Source organism: Solanum pennellii, chromosome 2 (assembly GCF_001406875.1).
Source record: "Solanum pennellii chromosome 2, SPENNV200".
Classification (NCBI taxonomy): Eukaryota; Viridiplantae; Streptophyta; class Magnoliopsida; order Solanales; family Solanaceae; genus Solanum; species Solanum pennellii.
Window position 1 is genome coordinate 36,051,668 of NC_028638.1, and position 19,385 is coordinate 36,071,052.

The 19,385-nt window shown below is 32.6% G+C and overlaps 2 protein-coding genes and 1 non-coding gene across 7 annotated transcripts; all 3 read right to left on the reverse strand.

Annotated features, from left to right (window-relative positions):
• Positions 1 to 7,153: 7,153 nt before the first annotated feature.
• On the reverse strand, positions 7,154 to 7,227 carry TRNAI-AAU. Its single transcript has one exon. It is a non-coding gene; the product is annotated as a tRNA-Ile (tRNA).
• Positions 7,228 to 10,454: 3,227 nt separating this feature from the next.
• Positions 10,455 to 12,866, reverse strand: LOC107009510 (L10-interacting MYB domain-containing protein-like). 2 transcript variants are annotated; one of them, XM_015208852.2, is made up of 3 exons: positions 12,737 to 12,866; positions 11,440 to 11,799; positions 10,455 to 11,182 (listed from the first exon to the last, which is right to left on the reverse strand). In XM_015208852.2, the coding sequence occupies exons 1-3, from the start codon at positions 12,833 to 12,835 to the stop codon at positions 10,643 to 10,645; spliced, it is 999 nt and encodes a 332-aa protein (XP_015064338.1). In that variant the 5' UTR covers positions 12,836 to 12,866; the 3' UTR covers positions 10,455 to 10,642. The 2 variants fall into 2 exon arrangements, with proteins under 2 accessions (XP_015064338.1, XP_015064339.1); XM_015208853.2 differs by lacking the exon at positions 12,737 to 12,866 and adding an exon at positions 12,336 to 12,688.
• Positions 12,867 to 13,682: 816 nt separating this feature from the next.
• Positions 13,683 to 18,034, reverse strand: LOC107009371 (methyltransferase-like protein 23). 4 transcript variants are annotated; one of them, XM_027914303.1, is made up of 9 exons: positions 17,809 to 18,034; positions 17,589 to 17,693; positions 17,330 to 17,416; positions 16,693 to 16,743; positions 16,332 to 16,425; positions 16,159 to 16,243; positions 15,791 to 16,024; positions 14,890 to 14,987; positions 13,683 to 14,691 (listed from the first exon to the last, which is right to left on the reverse strand). In XM_027914303.1, exons 1-7 carry the CDS (start codon positions 17,938 to 17,940, stop codon positions 15,853 to 15,855), a joined length of 726 nt encoding a protein of 241 aa, XP_027770104.1. In that variant the 5' UTR covers positions 17,941 to 18,034; the 3' UTR covers positions 13,683 to 14,691; positions 14,890 to 14,987; positions 15,791 to 15,852. The 4 variants fall into 4 exon arrangements, with proteins under 4 accessions (XP_027770104.1, XP_015064181.1, XP_015064180.1 ...); XM_015208695.2 differs by lacking the exon at positions 14,890 to 14,987 and having other exon boundaries at positions 13,703 to 14,112; positions 14,251 to 14,691; positions 17,809 to 18,033; XM_015208694.2 differs by lacking the exon at positions 14,890 to 14,987 and having other exon boundaries at positions 14,045 to 14,691; positions 17,809 to 18,033.
• Between the last annotated feature and the right edge of the window lie 1,351 nt (positions 18,035 to 19,385).

The following is a 19,385-nucleotide window of genomic DNA, read 5'->3' on the forward strand; positions in this document are numbered from 1 at the left end:
ATAGTTTCAAATGAGACTGCTGCAAAAGAAGAAGAATGCTTTGTTTCTTGATGAATCACAAAAAAAAAAAAAAAAAGCATTCTTCTTCTTTTGAAGCAACCACATTTATTTCTTTCTTTTAACACTAAACTAAGAGGGTTGATGTTCTCATTGGAAATTACATAAGCAGTACTGAATTGTTCCCAATCTTGATGTTATTGAAACTGATTCTGAGCAAATTCCAGAGTTTCTTGACATTGTGATGAAGAAATTAGTAGAAAATTAAGGCAAAGGGAGTAGTGTCTTTTCAAGAATTCTTTTTCTCATTGGTGCTTTTTAGATACTACTCTTCTGCTTCAATTTATGCGACACTTTTCATTTTTCGAGAATCAAACAATTTAAGTTTGATTAAAAATTTATTCATGTAATCTTCATTTTTTAAAATGAAATTTATATATTTGTGAGCTCCGTAAAAATTAATATAAGTCGTAATAATTGACAATCCAAAACATTTAAAACATATATGAAAAATTTAGGATAAACGATAAACTTATTTGAATCTTGAAATCTGAAATGTGTCACATAAATTGAGACGAAGAGAGTGTTATATATTTTATCCGTTGTTCATGTAATAAAAATTATTATGTCTAAGAATCTTCCATTGTCATATTGTTTACGAAAAGCTGGATAGGTTCTTTTGTTTGCTCTGGAAGATAGTCAGAGTCGGCCGGTTCTTTATTAAACAAGCATGATTGTCTTCAACTGCAAAAAAATTGTACAGAGAACTAAGTAAGAATTGTGCCTGCCATCCAATTCTGTAACAAAGCAACTTGAAAATAATACAAAGTGAATATCAATTTGGAACATGAATCAAAACCTTGAAACGATCATAATTTCAAACCCAAACTCACTTGTTCAAACCAAATTGTGATAATATGCATAAACTGTTTGCACAAAAGAAGTCAGAAAATGGCATTCAAAGATCTTGAAAGAAAGGCTAACTGAGCTTTGATTGTTAAAGGAATATGGCATGTTCGTTTTGGCCATATTCCTCAACCTCGTGTTACCAAAGCTTGTATCTCTTCTTTCAACCTATCAATGAACCATGCCGAGTCTTTTACATTTTGTAATTCCTGTTTATGCAATAAGTCCAGGCAGCCACACTAGAAGGAATAGTTAGTTTTGACTTGATGTATATATAGAATTCATCGAAAAACTGGTAATGTATATTTACTGAAGAGCAGATTTTTTCATAGGTAAAAACCTTTCTGACAGAGTACGGTTGATCAAAGTGGTAACTGTGCTTTAATAAATTTTCTGAAGAGTGGATATCATATCATAGGCCGAATGTAATGTTCCCCGTGCCCAGAAACATACATACAAATCAACAATCAGAAGAAGATGTCTCTCGAAGGCCTTTCGTTGAACTAAGTGATTCTGATTCAGATAACCCTGAAAAACCTCGACAACATGGTCGCCATGTTGGTGGTATGGAAAAGAGAGATAACGATATCGACATTCTTTGAAACTAATAAGTGTTAACATAACATTTTATACATACGCAATATTTCCTGAAAGCAATTGTAACAGAGACACAAATGATTAACAAATCACGATATCCATGAGATGTTCTTCTCTATTTCCTGGTTTTGATGTGCATTAGCCAATATATATAGTACATGTGAAGGCTGTTAATTGCTCAGGCGCCATTTATGACCTGCCACAGCACAATATCCTGCCCCCTTAATCTCATTCGACAACTCATTTGCTGATGAGTGATGAACTGATGACTAATAATCGTGGTATCAAATTCACGAGGAAGAACACATTAAACAAGTAAAGTTGAACTAACAAAAGGAACATCAAAGTCTACATTGTGGAACACGTATTGCATGGAATTAGTGAAGGTGTGCATACGACACCACGATTATTTTTTTTTAAAAAAAAAGTAGTCCGCAAGGGACCTACATTGAACTTAATAGAGTTAAAGTTTAGTGATGACAACTTCATTGTGATACATGGTTCAAATCTGTCTTACCAAAGTTAATCTAAGAAATCCAATTTGATTTCAGAAAGAAAACTGAAATGCATTGACAGATAAAAACATATAGAATTCTTCATAGGATGAGCTATCACAGATTACTCTAACTCCAAAAATTTGTATGACCAATATAAAAATCTTCGCTGAAAAGTGGGATAGAATCAACTTCTTCTTGCGGTGGTTCTGCTGGAATGTAAGGAGCCATTGTTTCGAGTATAGAGGCAGCATACGCATCAAGTTCTTTGTGGTAAGTAGCAATGTCATAATCAGATTCACTAACAGAGGTAGTTTGTTGAGGAACAGAGCATTCCTCTTCTATTGCAGCACATAATTTTGATTCTTTAAACACTAAACTAACTGGGCCACATGGAATTACATTACTAGTACTGAATTGTTCCAAATCAGGACGAACAGAGCATTCTACTTCTTTTACAGAGGGAGTTTCTTGATGAACCACAGGAACAGAGCATTTTTCTTGTATTGCAGCAGGCGGAAATTGGGTCGCATTTGATTCTTTGGCAAGTAAACTGTTTAACTCATGATCACATCGAATTTCAGTTTCTTGACATTGTGATGAATAGCTGCCAAGAAAATTCCCTGAATTGACTTTCCTCGTAATGCCACATACAACAAGTTCCTCTTCAAGTTGTTTGGGGTAAGTAGCAATGTCGTAATCAGGACAAACAGAGCCTTCTTCTTCTTTTGCAGCAGCCACATTTGATTCTTTTAAGACTAAACTAACTAGGCCACATGGAATTACATTATTTGCATGACCAGAATCAATTTCATCTTCTTGTTGCTGCGGAATGTAAGGAACCGTTGATTCGAGTACAGAGGCAGCATAGGCATCAAGTTGTTTGTGGTAATTAGCAATGTCATTATCAGAGCATTCTACAGATGGAGTTTGTTGATGAACAGAGCATTCCTCTTCTATTGCAGCACACAGTTTTGATTCTTTGAACATTAAACTAACTGGAGCAATGTTCCCATTCAAAATACTATTTGACTCATCAGATGGAATTACGTTAGCAGTACTTAATTGTCCAAAATCTAAATTTTCTTGAAACTGACTATGAGCAGAAACAGCACCGAATTGACCCAAATCTTGAAACTGAGATTGTCCCAAATCTTGAAAGTGATTCTGAGCAAAAATATCTTGACATTGCGATGAAGAAATCAGTAGAGAATCAAGAAAATTCTCTTCTTTATGATCCGAAACCTGGGAAGAATTGACGCTCCTCGTAATGCGACATACAACAAATTCCTCTTCAAGTCGAGTATGACCACGCAGTTTTAAGGCCTTGAGTATTTTATCACAAAGACGATATTCTTTCATAATCCACACATGATTTTTTTCCTCAAACCGGAAAGTTTTCTTGAACCCAATCACTGTTTTCTTCTTGTCGTAAACTGGTCTACTATTGTCAATTCCTTTCCATGAGCCGCCACCACCAACAATTCCCCTGTTGAAGTTCTTACCATTCCCTGTTTTTTTCTTCTTTAACTGAGTAAAAACATGATATTCAGTAGCAGTAGTATCGAATAACTGAGAGGGTTTATTGTTGCCATACAAGTCAACAAGTTGAAATTGAACAGAGTTACCACTCACAAATTTGACAAGAGAGATCATGAGTTGTTCATCATCAAAATTCATCCCCATATTTTACCAAAAAAAAGAATGGATTAACACTCCAATTCGCCCTTTGCTATGCTTTGTATAGAGAGACAAACCGTGTTTTTTAGGATTGGAATCCATTTTTAGAAACTCACACATAATTTTTAGTTTGTGACCGTTGACTAAAAACATCTCTTTTCTTGTTTTATTTTAATTTTTTAAGTTTTTGTTACGAAAAAGTTTGATAATATAAATTATTTATTTTTCATTTCATTTGTATAAAAAAAAATATTGTTTTTAAGAACAAATAAAAGAATTGACTAGTCAGTAGTAAAAGAGTTCAATTAAATTAAATTTGGGTTAATGATATTTTTAGACAAAAGAAAAAAGGAGCTTATGAATTTTGACATATTGTACACTAACCACGCTCATACTCGTGTTGAGTGTTTTATAAAATACTAGTTTCTGGGTACGCGCTATGCGCGTGTGGCCATATAAATAAAAATATTTTTATGAAGATTGTATATTAACAATATTTTAAAGTTATATTATGTGTTATAAAATAGAAAATACAAATTACATGTTCTTAAAATTGATAAGCATCCTATATGGTGTTTTTGTTTCTAAGATCCAAAATCCAAAAAACTATACAACTACAATATTTAAATGAATAAGTGAAATGTTATGTGCTACGTTAATGATATATGTGTAAATCAGTAACATATAGAAATCTTTTACCGTAAAATTAATGTTGTGCATTGCACATATTAAGCCCTAGCAAGGAAATTAAATAATAAGTGTCATGAGTGTATTCTTCACTAAGAAATTTCTTTGAAGAATCCAACAAAATCCATAGCTGAAATTCTTGGACAAATCCAACAACGTTCATAGCATATTTTAATAGCCTTTAACTTTGAAATTGATTGAGAAAAAACTGCTCAAAGATATGATATACTCATCTTTAGAGCCCATAGAAATGGAGAGGGGACTTGAGGAAAATGAAAATTATTTTTGGCTTTATATAGTACTTTCACTTTAAATGATTAATTAGTCTCTTTAGCTTCTTTTCACGTATTTATAATTGAAAATAACATATATTAATATATTAACTATGTGATTCATTGTATTGAAATCTACAACTTTAAGATTCTAGCAATGTAAAGTAACTGCTTCTATATTTTAGTTAATGTGCAACTTAAATCTCTACCTATTTGCTCTCATTAACTAACATTTGTCTCTTCATTTTCTTTAACGTTTAGATTATTTAATTTTCATAACTGTTCAAATATTCTCAATTCATTAATAGTAAAAAAAGTTTACTGCTCAATATTTTTCAAAAATAAAACAATCAAATATGAATATAACATTTTTATTTAGTATAGGAATAAAATGATAATTCAACTTTACATCTTCGAGCTTCCCACTTATAATAAAATATTATTAACTGGATTGAATTCAAAATTAAATAGAAGACCTATTATTGTCTATTGTTTCTTTATTGGAAGGAATATAGTATTATGAAGGAACAAGAAGCGTCATAATATTTTGATTCAGTGCAGAAATCTGAGTATAAAACAATCTTGTAGTCTATGTATGAGATTATCTACATACATCATCTTTCAATTGAAATTGAGTTGAAGCATCATATATACAGTGCCGATTAAACTTTTTGTAAGCAATAATCAAGTTGCTTTAGTGTATCATGAAAAAATTACACATATTGAGATTGAATGAAATTTATTCTTGAGAAGAACCAGGATAACTTATCACCAGATACATGAAGACAGGAGAGCAATTGATAGCATTGCTCACAAAAGCTTTAAATGAAACTCGAGTTGAGTATCTTTGCAACAAGTTAGGCATGATCAATATCTTTGATCCAATTGGAGGGAGAGTGTTAAAAAAATGAATGTAGTTATATTTCTTGTAATATACATTGACACAATATAAGATAACATAATCTCTAAAAATTTCTACCATTTGAATTAATTACAACAATCCATTTTTCCCTCCTCTCTTTCTTAAACCAGTTAACTGACTAAGAGCCTGTTTGGTTCAGCTTAAAAGCTGGTCAAACTGACTTAAAAGCTGGTTTTTGACTTATTTAGCTGTTTGGCAGTACTCAAAATAACTTATTTTAAGTTTAAAAAAACTTATTTTAAGCCAAAAGTTAAAAGCTGGGGCAGGGGTGCTTTTTTTTTTTAGCTTATAAGCTGTTTTAAGTTGACCACATTTTTATCTTTTTGCCCTTAATATTTTTATACAATCTCCAAATTACCCACATAACCCTAACATCTCTTTCTTTCATTTTTCCCTTTTCACGTTCGGCATAGCAACTTCAGCACTTTTATCCAAACGCATAACTGCTTATTTTAAAAATAAGTTTCAGCACTTTCAAAAGTACTTTTTTAAAGCTGCTTTTATTAAACCCATCCAAACGGGCCCTAATTTTATTGTTATTATAGTATAGTAAGTAAAATTTAATTATCTTAATACATCAAATAAAAGTTAAATAATTTGACTATTATAATGAACAAAGTTTAAGTTAGAGATAAGGATATAAATAATATGTACTCCATGTTTTAAGACAGTGTCCTTTGTATTAACATATCGATTTTATCTATTAAACAATAAAATTATAAAGGGTGAAATTACTATAGAAGGCGAGATATCACTGCTAAGAATTTTCAAGACACTACTATAAATTTGAGCAAGCCGGCTTAATTAACATTATGGATTAATTTAACTTTAATCTAATTCTATACATGTGTCTTTGTACTAATCATGATTTATAAATATATTTACCGTACACCTTAATTTATGGCTTAACCTTTATAAATTAATGTGATTTTGATGCAAACTCGTGATTTTTCGATTAAAAATAATTGTCTTTTGTACGGATCATATATTTGTTGAATATTCGCCTTTCACAAATTATTGTGTTAATTCTAATGATCCACAAGTGATAATCTTGTACATCTATTCACTAAGCATTGCCAATGTCAACATTTAAGAAGCTAATATATAATATTGAAATAAGTTATTTTTGAGATGTCAAATAAAGTTCTCATCAGGAGAGTAAATAAGTGTTATATTTTTTTTCGCTTAACTAAGACATTATAAGACGTATGTATTCTTTTTCTTCATTATACTTTTTTCCATTAGATTTTATCTTGAAATATTTTAACCAGAAACATTATCTATTGACATCTAAGGCATAGTGTTACAAATCGTTTGAACTTGAATGTCCATATGTAACTTCTCTTGGATATATGCACCAGTTCTTGATAATTCATGTATAAATTAAATGGAGTCTTTAATGAAATCGTAATTTCCTCAATATATCCTCAAATAGTAATCGACATAAATATCCCTCTCTATATAAATTAAATGAAGTCTTTAATTAAATCGTGATTTTTCAATATATCCTCAAGTAGTAATCGATAAAAATACCCTTTTCCCTCAACCTCTCAACAAAATCACTGGACTTGCAAAAAAAAAAAAGCAAAAAATAAAGATGGCCCATGCAGGTCTCGAACCTGCGACCTTCGCGTTATTAGCACGACGCTCTAACCAACTGAGCTAATGGGCCTCAATATTAATTTGCAGCTTCCAAACAGTGCAGTTTTCTTTTCATTTACAAGGAAATAGTTTCATTAAAAAAAATAAGGAAAAATGCTCAATATGCCATTAAACTTTAAGAAAAGGTTCATTTATGCCATCAGTTTAAAAGTTTGGTTCATTTATGTCATTACCGTTAAAAAAAGGCTCATTCATGTCATTATTTTTTAACAATGGTTTTACAAAATCATTTTTGACACGTGACCAATTATAATTCGGCCACGTCATCAATTTTTTAATTAAAAAAATCAAAAAAAAATTATTCAATTTTGATTTAGATTTTTAATTTTTCTATTTAAAAAATTGATGACGTGGCCAACTATAATTTGGCCATGTCATCAATTTTTTTAATAAAAAATTTAATTCAATTTTTTTCAGAATTATGATTTTTATTTAAAAAATTGATGACGTGACTGAATTACAATTGGTCACGTGTCAATAATGGTTTTGTAAAACCACTGTTAAAAAATAATGGCATGAATGAACCTTTTCTTGAATGGTAATGGCATAGATGAGCCAGACTTTTAATGAATGACATTAATGAGCCTTTTCTAAAAGTTCAATGGCATATTTAAATTTTTTCCCAAAAAATAATTATAAACCACAAAATAAAGGACTGGTGTAGAAATAAAAGTGATAGTGCACCGACACAAAATAAAATTGGGCAAACAAAATTGTAAGACTGGAGCTGTATCAACTATCACCAACTCTTAACTCCAAAGATGTGTAAAACCAATAAAAATATTTTAGTAAAAAAGTGAAATTGAATCAACTCCATCTTCTCTTGTGGTTGCGGAATGTAAGGAATTAGTGATAATCATGTAGCTTTAGTGTATCATGAAAAAATTAAACATATTGAGGTTAATCATCATTTTATTGGTGAGAAGATTCAGGATAACTTTTTAGTGGTTATGTGAAGACGGAAGTAGCATTGCTCACAAAAGCTTTAAATGAAACTCGAGTTGAGTATCTTTGCAACAAGTTAGGCATGATCAATATATATGTTCCCAGTTAGAGGTGGAGTGTTTAAAAAAATGAATATAGTTATATTTCTTGTAAAATACATTGACACGATATAAGATAACATAATCTCTAAAAAAATTCTATCATATGAATTCATTTTTCCCTCCTCTCTTCTTAGCATCCGGATACATCACTACACCTCTATCAGATCTATTATAACTTTGTTTGTGTACCATGTATGTGGTACAAATGTTATTGTTGATACATAACTCAATTATTTCAAGTATAAATCCATATAAATATATGATACATAACTTACGTGTATTGTTTGCTATATATCGAGTGAAGGATCAATGTATTCGCGAGTTCTGAGAAATCCGGAACTATTGTAATTTGAGAAACTTTTAGGATAGAATATAATTAGCACCCAAATTGTTAGGGTTTCTATATTTTATACATATAATTTTGTTATTTTATGGAATAAGACTTCGATTATTTCCATATCTAATCGATTACAGTAAGCAAAAGAGATTTAGAAGGATAGGATGTGATTCAGTGGTCAAATAACGTCGGTTCCTCGGAGTGTAACTAATTTTATTATTGATGATGATGTGGACTTGTTTTCATGAATTAATGTGCTGTGGAATTATAGAGGAAACATATGTCAAAACAATTAGAGAAGTAGTCGCATTATTTCCTTTAGTTGATAAAGAAGATCAATTTTGTGTAATATTTAGAGTTCGCTATATGGAATAAGGATAAATAATATTAGTGTATTAAGACAATGTTATATTCATCGTTTAGTATTTTATTGATAAGACGATAAAATTATAAAAAGTTGGATATGACTGCTTAAAAAATTTAAGTCACTATCTTATCTTTGAGTAAGCGAGCCTAATTGACACTATGAATTCAATTTAACTTTAGTCTAAATCTATAGATATATCTTTTGTACTAATCATGATTAAGTAATATTGTATTTGTTATCACCTTAATTTATTGCTTAACGCCTTAACCATTATAAATTATAAATTAATGTGATTTTGATGCAAATGCTCTATTTTACAATTAAGAAGTGGTTGACTCTCGTATTTATCGTGTATTATTGTGTTTATTCTAGTGATTCACAAATAACGAAAATCTTTTTTTTTTTCTTATTTCCTATTCAATGTATAAAATCAAAATTCTAATAGCTTTGGCTACTTTAACCTTCCCCGACCACAATTTTTTTAATAGGTATTTCACTGGATGAAAAAAAATTCGATTGTAACGATTAACATGTTCCCTAACTCACTTTTACAAACCAAATTATGATAATAAGGCAACACTGCTTGCACAAATTTTACATACACCAGCGAAGGGTGATAACTTGATAAAAAGTAGCATTCGAAGGAATTGTTGTGCATGCCATTGTGGTGAAGCAAGCAGAAAAGCTCAAGCAAAAGAAGTCACAAATGGCATTCAAAGAGCTTGAGAAGAAGGCTTACTGAGCTTTGATTGTTGAAGTTCATGTATGACACTTTTTCTATACCTAAAACCTCTACTAGCACAAAATGAACAACCCTGGGATCATGGTTGAGACTTGAAAGAGGAGCAAAGGCTGAGGATGAGAAGGCCAAAGTACGACAAATTAGGCAGTGATAATGACATTGAATAATATCCAGATCCTACTAATCACTCGGTATCTATACTGGTGAGAGGCAACAGGTACTTGGTGGAATAGTCGAGGTACACTCAAGCTGACCTGAACACTGCTTGCTAGTATAAAAGAATGATCTACAGGTCGGTGGGTTTGCTGATAGAAATCACCAATGTGTGGACACATGCATTTGACCTCGATACATAATAATCAAGCTAAAGATACTGATGAGGTACAATAGATGTTAGCTTGACAGACAGCAAAACAGAGTGGCTTCGTTGTGGTCCAGGCAGCCACACTGGAAGGAAGAAATAGTGTTGACTTGATGTATATATTGAATTCATCGAAAACCTGGTAATGCAGATTTTCGGAAGAGTGAATATCAAAGGTAATATACCTTTCTGACAGAGTACGGTTGATGAAAGTGGTGACTGCGCTTTGATTAATTTTATGCAAGACAAGCTACCAGGGTTTGTTATCAGAGGATGTTATCAGTTTATAAGAGATTTAGCTTCCACACCGAAACAATCATCCGAATGCATGATGAGTGCGCTCAATTTTTTAACAAAATGCTCCCTCGTGCAGCAATTTCCAACTCCTGCCAAAATTTAATCTCACAGTTGCCAAATTCTGAAATATATTCTTACCCCTAGTTGTTAAAAAGGAGAAATAATGTGGTCTATACATGAAGCTCCAGCTCTGTAAAAACCAATAAATGACTACTTGAGATAGGAGATGGTTGCTTACTTGAATGTAACAAGATTAGTAGGACTTATTTTTTAAATTAGGGAGGACCAGACAACTTGCCAGTCAACCAGGTAAGCCGCTTCCCAACGTTGAGAGATAAGAAAATCTCCCTAGCTGCATGATTGTTGAAGAGATCCAAAGCAGCATAATATACTTGGTCATTGACACCTTCCAATTTATCCAACGCTTTAATACAGTCGGTTATGGTGAACTTGTCACTGCACTTCTCAACAGCAGAAGCTCTAAGTCTTGAAGCAGCAGCCATCTCTGATATAGCTCTTGCAATAGCACCATCAACCCCCTTACGCCTTTTCTTTCGACCAGTATTAGTAGGTGAGCTCACAGATTGAACAATTTCTTGCTCATTGGAATCAGGACCTTCTTCAGACTCTGAATATGACAACTCTTCCTGGGACAGTGTAGGAGGTTGAGGATGAGATGATGAACCGGGAAGACGGTCCTTGTGCATAGTAGATCCATTATCTGTACCTCTACTTCCAGAATCTGCAAATATCACACTCAGTCCCTTGTAAAACGGGCAGCCTGTGCTCCTTATGGTCTCCACATCTGGATGTTCCTGATTAGTACATGTCAAGGGGGGTTTTGTGATGGATGATTTCTATAAGAACAATATAAAGACCTTGGCATGAAAAACATAGATATCGTAAACTGCAATCCATCAATGAATTACTTAAGCATTGAAAAGGATGTTTCATTCACAAGAATCTTCTGGAATTCGGAGATATAAGAAAATAAAAAAGGAAACCAGAGTTCAACTAGCAAACAGAAAAGTGTGTCCTGGCAGTTAAAGTAACAGAAAATGTGGGAACACACCTTCATGTACCGATCCCAAGCATCATCTGTTGCTGTCACTAGACCTGTAGTTTCATCCCATTTGAAATCAGTATGATCAAGTAGCAATTTCATAGTAGCAAAAAGCTTTCTTAGTGCAGCATATCGATACTTCAATTGTTCCCTCTCCCATGTAAGACCGGTTCTTTTATGAAACTCATCACAAATACATTTCCAACCTTTCTTGCTAAAAGACTTGTTTTGTTTATGCCCTCCTTGAACTTCGTCTACCATTAACCCCACCAATATTATAGTAAGAGATGTTGTCCACTTAGCTCTACACTGGGATTCTCGCTGCTGCACAGTTACCTGTGTTTTCAAACGAGTCGACCTCCCAGCCATCTATTTGATTGAACAAAAGTACAATTATTAATTACAGCAGTATTGCGCCTTACCATGACAAGCAAGAACAACTCAGAGATAACAGAACTTCAAGCTTTGTTTTTCATCTCAAAGCAGGCATTCAAACATCCAAGTAATCTTCAAAGATGAATACATGTATAACCAAAGACACTTGCATTGAGAATTTAGTATTTATGTAAAGATTTTGAGGCGTTATCCAACAAGACAACATGAAGTTTTTATCAAAAAGGAGAAACGGTATCCTCTAGTTAACAAGAAATTATGCTTCAAACATTAAAGAATACCCTCTTCTCTTATGTACCAAACACTAAAGAATATACCCTCTTCTCCCATTTCCTTAAAGTTTCAATTTTTCATGCATACACAGATGCAAATGAACCAATTACCCTTCGACCTATCACAACAATTAGCAATTTACCCGGAAACTGTATCTCAATACTAGAAAACAGCAATTTCACATTTGTTAACTCAAAAACACTAAAATATATAAATTTTTTCCACAAAGGAATAAATACCTAAAGGTCTATCCACATTGCTCAATAGTCAACAAAGTGATTTTGAGAATTTCAAATCGCAAGAGGTACAAAAACATTAGACGATTTATTTTCATCGTCATACAAAACAGACCAACCAACATTAAAGACTTTTAATTAAAGTTTGGTGATGACAACTTCATTGTGGCCACTTGGATAAATCTCATCTGACCACTAATCACGCGCCAAAAGTTAATCCAATTCGATTTTAAACTTGATAAAATTCTAAATTTTCCAGTTTATACAATTCATAGTATTCAAATTGGTGAAAAAGAGAGCCCTAGAAATTACGAAACAGGAGAGAAATTTTGTGATCTTTTTTATGTGAACAATGCAGACGAATAAATAATTAAAAAAATATACATCGAACAGAGAGAATTTACCTCTGAGGAAACTGCTGCTGTAAAAACTGACCTACTTTCGTTACAGTAAACAACTGGATTTTCCCCTAATTCACAATTTCCGCCATCCAAACACGGCATAGCCCTTTTTCTCCTTGTGCATACGTGATCAAGAGAATATATTTTATTTATAAATCCAAAATCTTCTATCAATTTGCACTTACACCCCCTAACCTTTGACAGTAGTGCAAATAGACCGAGGTAACTTCTTCTTTTTCTAGAGATTTCCCGCCAGATGTTCGGTACTCATATGGAAGCTTAACTAAATTCGTTTTTATCCGAAAATCTTACATTGGGGTCAAGCGCGCCATAACAAAGGAGAATTCGTACTAGAAAGACTCAAACTCGAATATAGAACAGTACTTATCACTTCATACTCATGTTAGTGGCCGAGGTTGGTTTTTACTCTTTCCTATTTCGGATCGAGATTTATCTTCTATAGTTTGAATTCTATCTTTTAATTTGTAAAGAAAAAATATACTATATTTGACATGTTAAATGTAAAATATTCACAAAGTTTTTATTCTGAAGTGTTTGATTTGTTTTCTCCCCAGTTGTGTTTTCTGACTTAACTTTAACATTTGTCACGTGGGACTAAGTCCATAAACAAAGTAATGAAATATCTCTTTTTTTCTGAAAGTATCAAATTGATTTATATATAATAATTGTGAAACGTGTACCTGAGCAAAGAAGTACCTACGAAAATACTTTGAAAATCCAAATTTAGATAGATATTCAAAACTACTTACATAATTTTTCATTATTTTAATGAGATGAAAATTATGGTGATCAAAATTTATATTATTTGACTCTCGAAAAGAAATTTGTGACAAGTAAAAAGGTAAGGAGGTAGTGTACAATTATATGCTCTCATTACTTTGACTTAGAACGGTTAAGCACTCAAAATTTGTAACTAACAAAAAGGAGACATGGAAAACAAGCCACTTATGAAAGGAATAACAGTATTTATAATTGAAGACTAACCACTTTGTTCTTATTATAATTGTGGTATTTGACTAGCTTGTGAGCACAAGTAACTTTATCCACCAAGACTTCAGGCAAAATGATTAAAAAAAAAAACACCTAGTATTTTGTCTCTGCTGTAGTTTGTCCCTGCTCTCCCATTATTTTTAAGTGATGCATTAACCGCGAGATCACATCCCTAGCTTTGAAGATTAACCACTTTAACGCAGCATGCAGTACCAACAACAGAAAGAAAAAGAAGGGGGGAGGGGGATGCCTGGTTTATATAGTACCCCTTTGGCAAGGTTCAGCAGGCTGCAAAAAGGCTGGCAGACAAAAAGTAACATGATATATCTACTAACAAAAGAAACCTCCACAACTTGTAGCAAACATGCCTGCAACCAAATTCACTATTTTAAGCAACCATTTATAATCAACCAATTCAAAGAAATAACACAACTTTGGCCTTATTACTATAAATAGCCTTTGCCATTCTTATGTAGGTGGCATAAAGAATCAGTCTTATTTCGTACCATGTTGAGTTCACATGCCCTGAGGCAAGTCAAACAAGCTGTTGAGGAGGCCACAAAGAAGGACAAAACAGTGCCTGCAGCACCACCTCCAAGGATGCATTTCCATGATAGTGACATTCAAGTACACAACCACAAACCTTATTCAATTATAAAAATCCCATAATGGTTAAACTTTCTCACACTTCCCCCTCCTGTTGTTTCTTCTTTTTACGATTTTGTTCCCCTTTTACCTTCTTGACGGGTTGTGATGCTTTTGGTTTTGCTGAACTCCAAGGGAAGAACTTGGCAGAAAAAGATGGTCCGCCTAATGTTTCTTTGCACACATCCTATCTAATTGATAATGCAAAGAAAGCAGTTGAAGCTCTTCGCCCCAGCATAGTCTCATGCACATATACTTCAGCCTTTGTTGCGATAGATGCACTGGTGATAATAAATTTCCCCCTATGATAAGCAGACAGAAAACATATAAAGAGGACAGCAATGCAGTATATCAGTTCCTTCTAATATTAATTACTCTAGGACGCCCAAAAAAGTAGATAAATGGTATGACAATTGACTAAGTCATACACATTATAAAATGGGGAAAAATTAGTGATTTCCTATTAATTAGTGATATCGCGCATTTAAGTTATTTCTTACTTTTTGCCATGGTATTACCAAAACAGGTAAACGCAATCAATGTTATATTCTACCAGCTTAATAAAGTTGATTTGCTCTAGTGGGCTTAGTGAATATGCCTGAAAAAGAAAAGAAGGGTGAAAATCAAAAGCTAGTGAAACAACACAGCTGCCAAGTCCAGCATTGAACAAATCGACTTCAACAAAGTTTCTCTCAGAGAGATCTATCAATTGAAGACTTTGATGGCTCTCTCGGGTGAATATGACAAAGCTCCAAATCTCACATGGTCTACTCTATCTCTAGAGTCTAGGGGTTTTTTTTCCATTGCTCATCATGCAATAAATGGATACACAACTTCAATACCACCTATGACATTACATTACACCCAGCCTTTGCAGCACTCTTGAAGAACAGATATTCACTGAAACATGGGAAGAACCATAGATCCATCATTAACCACCTTTATAATAATATATAACAAGCTAATCTTGTTTAATTCAGAAAAAGCTTTATTTAAGTACTCCAAAACTAAAGATATGGTTATGATTTTACTAGCTCAAAAGCAGATTTCTCCAAAGTTTTTTCCAATTCTATGATCAAAGATGAGCAGCCTTACAGGAGGTGACAAGGTTAAAAAAAATTGTATGACAGTTAACTGATTAATTCAAAGTTAATTCTACTTTTATCTATCATTCCCTGTATTATTATAGTTCATTATATTGAAGACAATAATAAGAGGAAATAGTGGCTCTTTTTGTAAGACCTTGCTGCACTAGTCACTTCTATTTAGTTGATCACGAGTTGTTGCATAGAAACCTGAACTATTACAAATTATGGTATCATTTAAAAAGTAAAAAATAAGAGGACAGCAGCAAAGATTTTTAAAAATGCCATATATTTAAGTAGTGGATCACTGACTTACAGTGGAGGAAGTAAAATACGTCAGCAGAACCTAATATTTGGCACCATCAAGCTTGAATTCAGTTACATCAGTTTTTCCGCGTCTCCGTTAGCTGTGTCCAAAACAATCTCAGCCAATTGAATGTTACCACTCAAACTAGACGTCTTGTAAGATGGCATAAATGAGAACCCATCAAGAAGCTTAACACACTTCAGGCCCCATTTCACCATTAAGAATCCAATTAGGTGATGCCCGCTACACATGGTTCAAATCAATTAGAGGAAACATCTACCCCAGAAGTTGGATCATCTATACATCTGAATGAGCTAAGTACACAAGAAAAGAGTCCTTAGCTGAACCTAAAGCAAGAAAAGAAGATAGAAATGTACCTTCTGTTGTGATATGTAGTAATAAAAACGGAAGATGGACTACTCTGGAGTAAGAATGCCACAGTTGCAAAAAGATCATCAAAGGCTTGGTAACCATGCAAGATAGACATTTCAACTTCAGTAGACAGGTCCAGAAAAGAAGGAAAGAACAAGATAAATAAAGATAATCCTACCACAACTGTCATATAGGACATCAGCTCCAAGGATAATGTTTGGGCACAGACAGAAGGTTTGTGTATCCCACACACCCCATGTAAGTCCGTGTATCTAGAAGATAAAATTAAAATACTTCAATGACAGCATGGGCAATGTGAAAATGAAAGACCTCAAATAGATATCTTGCACAAAATAAAGGCAAGAAAGAAGATCTTCATAACACCTAGAGAGGAGACACGCATAAAAACTATTGTTGTTCCAAGGCTTCTGTATGCTCTTAGATACTCAAGTAAAATGGACACAGTTTAACCTTCAACACAAAATGCATCATGTGGAATGAGAATTTGCATATATAGAAAACAAAAGCATGCAGATTACCTTGCAATTGATATCATTTAACTCGCACTGTCTTCTCATATGAGTGAGCACCTGTATATCAACAGACAAACAGTTCTAGTAAAACTGAAGTAAGTATCTTGGTGAATATATGGGTTTCAAGGTGCTGAGAAATAAATTCTTCAAAATGTTTGAGACGTTCTTACTCAGGATCGGTACTTTCTAGCCTACCTACTAGCATCGATTGTTTAGTAATACAATGACATCAATCACTACTGCAATTTCAGATTGTTGATCACTAATACTGAAGCAACATGAGTGTGTGAGACTAGCGTCAATGGTAGCTGTATTTCATATAAAGCATCCCCAGGACAAATTCTACAAGTTAAAACCCAGAAGAGTCTTTTTTTCCCAACAGTTTCTGTAAGCATATTACTTCGAGTTACCAATGTTGTTATGGTCACGCAGATTTTTCATGACAATAAAGGCCTCAAAAATACAGCATTCCTGTTGTGTGATATTATATGCCCAGTTCTTGAACTCAATTTAGATTACCAGTAATATAGATATGTAACATATCCATAGTTTATCAACGCGGTTCAAACACTGTTTCAAGGGCTATGATCAAATAATGAAGTCTCAATACAGTGTCTACTAAAAACTAGTATCAAAATCAGACCTCTGATCTGTTAGAATCGTCAGTCAGCGTCACATCTGCACCCACTTTTGCAGCAACCAGCCCAGGCAACGAGGTCCCTGCCCCAAGCTGCAACCCATATGATAAGTAGATAAAGCACAAATCAAACTAAGAATAAAACACAATACGCAAAACAGGCAACAAACACTGCTAGGCTTCAATATCAATTTGCAACGAGATCATATAATTTTCAATAACAGAAAGAACAAGTAATAGAATAAAGAAAATTGTGGTTCATTACCTCAACCACAGATGCGCCAGTAAAGCGCGACTTTTGTTGCCATACGTACTCAGCTAGAACAATACTGCAAGGCCATACGAACAAACCGTACTCTTCTTTCATGCTCTAGTTACATGCCAAAAGGAATTAGCTGTGTTGAGTCCTTTCTTCCTGTTTCGCTAGCTTTTGAAACTGTACATAATAGAGCTGTGAAATTAGAGATATAAAAGAGAGGAAAGACCTCGATAATGGTGACGGAGAAGCCATCGGCGGTGTCTTCGGAAGTTCCGAAATGGTTGCGAGAAAAAGTAGTCATTACTTCTTCAGCCGGAGATGTACCCGCCGGTTCGCCGTCGTCCCCGTTAGCTACCATGCCGCCGTTGGGAACCTCTACTTTGTTGTTTTACAAATTTATCCCTTTGATTTGCAACACTTTTTCTTATGCGCCTAGGAGTAAATTAGAAAGAAGAAACTTTTGTACATATTGCCCTCAAGGGTGTTTAATTTTTTATTTTTCTATATTAAATGCTTAATTATTATTTTTGGGTTACTAGATCTTATAAAACAACATTATGTGTAACTGAAAATTTCTTAATCACATTATTTATTCATAGAAAAATATATAATTTGATTATTCGGTAAGATGATTGAAAATTTTTTGATATTTTATATTATTTGTGCATTTTATGTTTATCAAAAAAAAATATAATTTAAGAACTCCAAATTAAATGTTCATCAAAAATTTCACCTTATTGATCATATTTTTCTAAAATTCAAATCATTATATTATATTGCATATCCAGCACGTCCATAATGGGCATTTGGTCATGCAAATCATATATTTTTCATTTTATTAAAAATTTTAAAATTCAATTTGTGTTAGATTGTACTCACTACAAAGAGTTTTTAGAATTTAAATGTACTTTTTCTTGATATAAGTTATACCGTCAAATTACTAAAAATTAGCAAAATCACTTACTTGATTACCTAAAAGTTTAAAACATGTATATAATAAATGTTGATATAGGTTAAATATAAATAGTAATATCATAAATTGAATCTCATGTACGAACTACTACATATCATTATAAATATTCTTTACTTTATTTAAAAATTTTGAAGTTGGAGTTGAAGATGGTTTGGTTATAACATTTACAAATAATATTATTTGAATATATTTTTCTTGTAAAAATAGTTTAAATAAGGTCATTTTTATATTGAAAACAATTAAAAGGACAAAAATTGAATAAAATATAAAAAATAATAAAAGTGAAAAGGATAAAAAGAAATATAATCTTTTATATTTTCATAATCAAACGCTAATTTTTAAATAAATAAATATAATTTTGAGAAGAAAAAAACCCGAAAAATCATGACCATGCGGGTGGATTTCATTATTATAGTCGATATCAAATATTTAAGGGCAACTTTCATACATAGCAAATATAAAATTCATATTTGTATGCTATAGCAAAGTTTGTATAATTGCACTTCATAACAAACATATAAATGTATAATTCGCTATATATATACAATTAAAGCGAATTGTATAAAACGAAGTGTATAAAACGAGAAAGAGAAAGAGACTTGGACAGAGAATTGTATAAAAATGAAGTATATAAAAGGAATTGTATAATTATAAGTACATAGAACGATTATATACAATTTGAATTTGTATAAAATGACAAAGAGAGAAAGGCAAAAGAGACTTGGGCAGGGAATATACAATTGAATCGAATTGTATAAAACGAGAAAGAGAGAAATTATATACAATTTGAATTTGTATAAAGCGAGAAAGAGAGAAAGACAAAAGAAACT

Coding starts and splice junctions, on each gene's coding strand:
- LOC107009510 (XM_015208852.2), bottom strand. CDS start 12,835: ATGCCGTGTTTGGATGGCGGAAATTGTGAATTAGGGGAAAATCCAGTT. Junction 11,800..12,736: donor CAGCAGCAGTTTCCTCAGAG/GTAAATTCTCTC, acceptor TCAATCAAATAG/ATGGCTGGGAGGTCGACTCG. Junction 11,183..11,439: donor CTTGGGATCGGTACATGAAG/GTGTGTTCCCAC, acceptor TGTACTAATCAG/GAACATCCAGATGTGGAGAC.
- LOC107009371 (XM_027914303.1), bottom strand. CDS start 17,940: ATGGTAGCTAACGGGGACGACGGCGAACCGGCGGGTACATCTCCGGCT. Junction 16,744..17,329: donor ACGATTCTAACAGATCAGAG/GTCTGATTTTGA, acceptor GTTGATATACAG/GTGCTCACTCATATGAGAAG. Junction 16,426..16,692: donor TAAATGATATCAATTGCAAG/GTAATCTGCATG, acceptor TTTATCTTCTAG/ATACACGGACTTACATGGGG.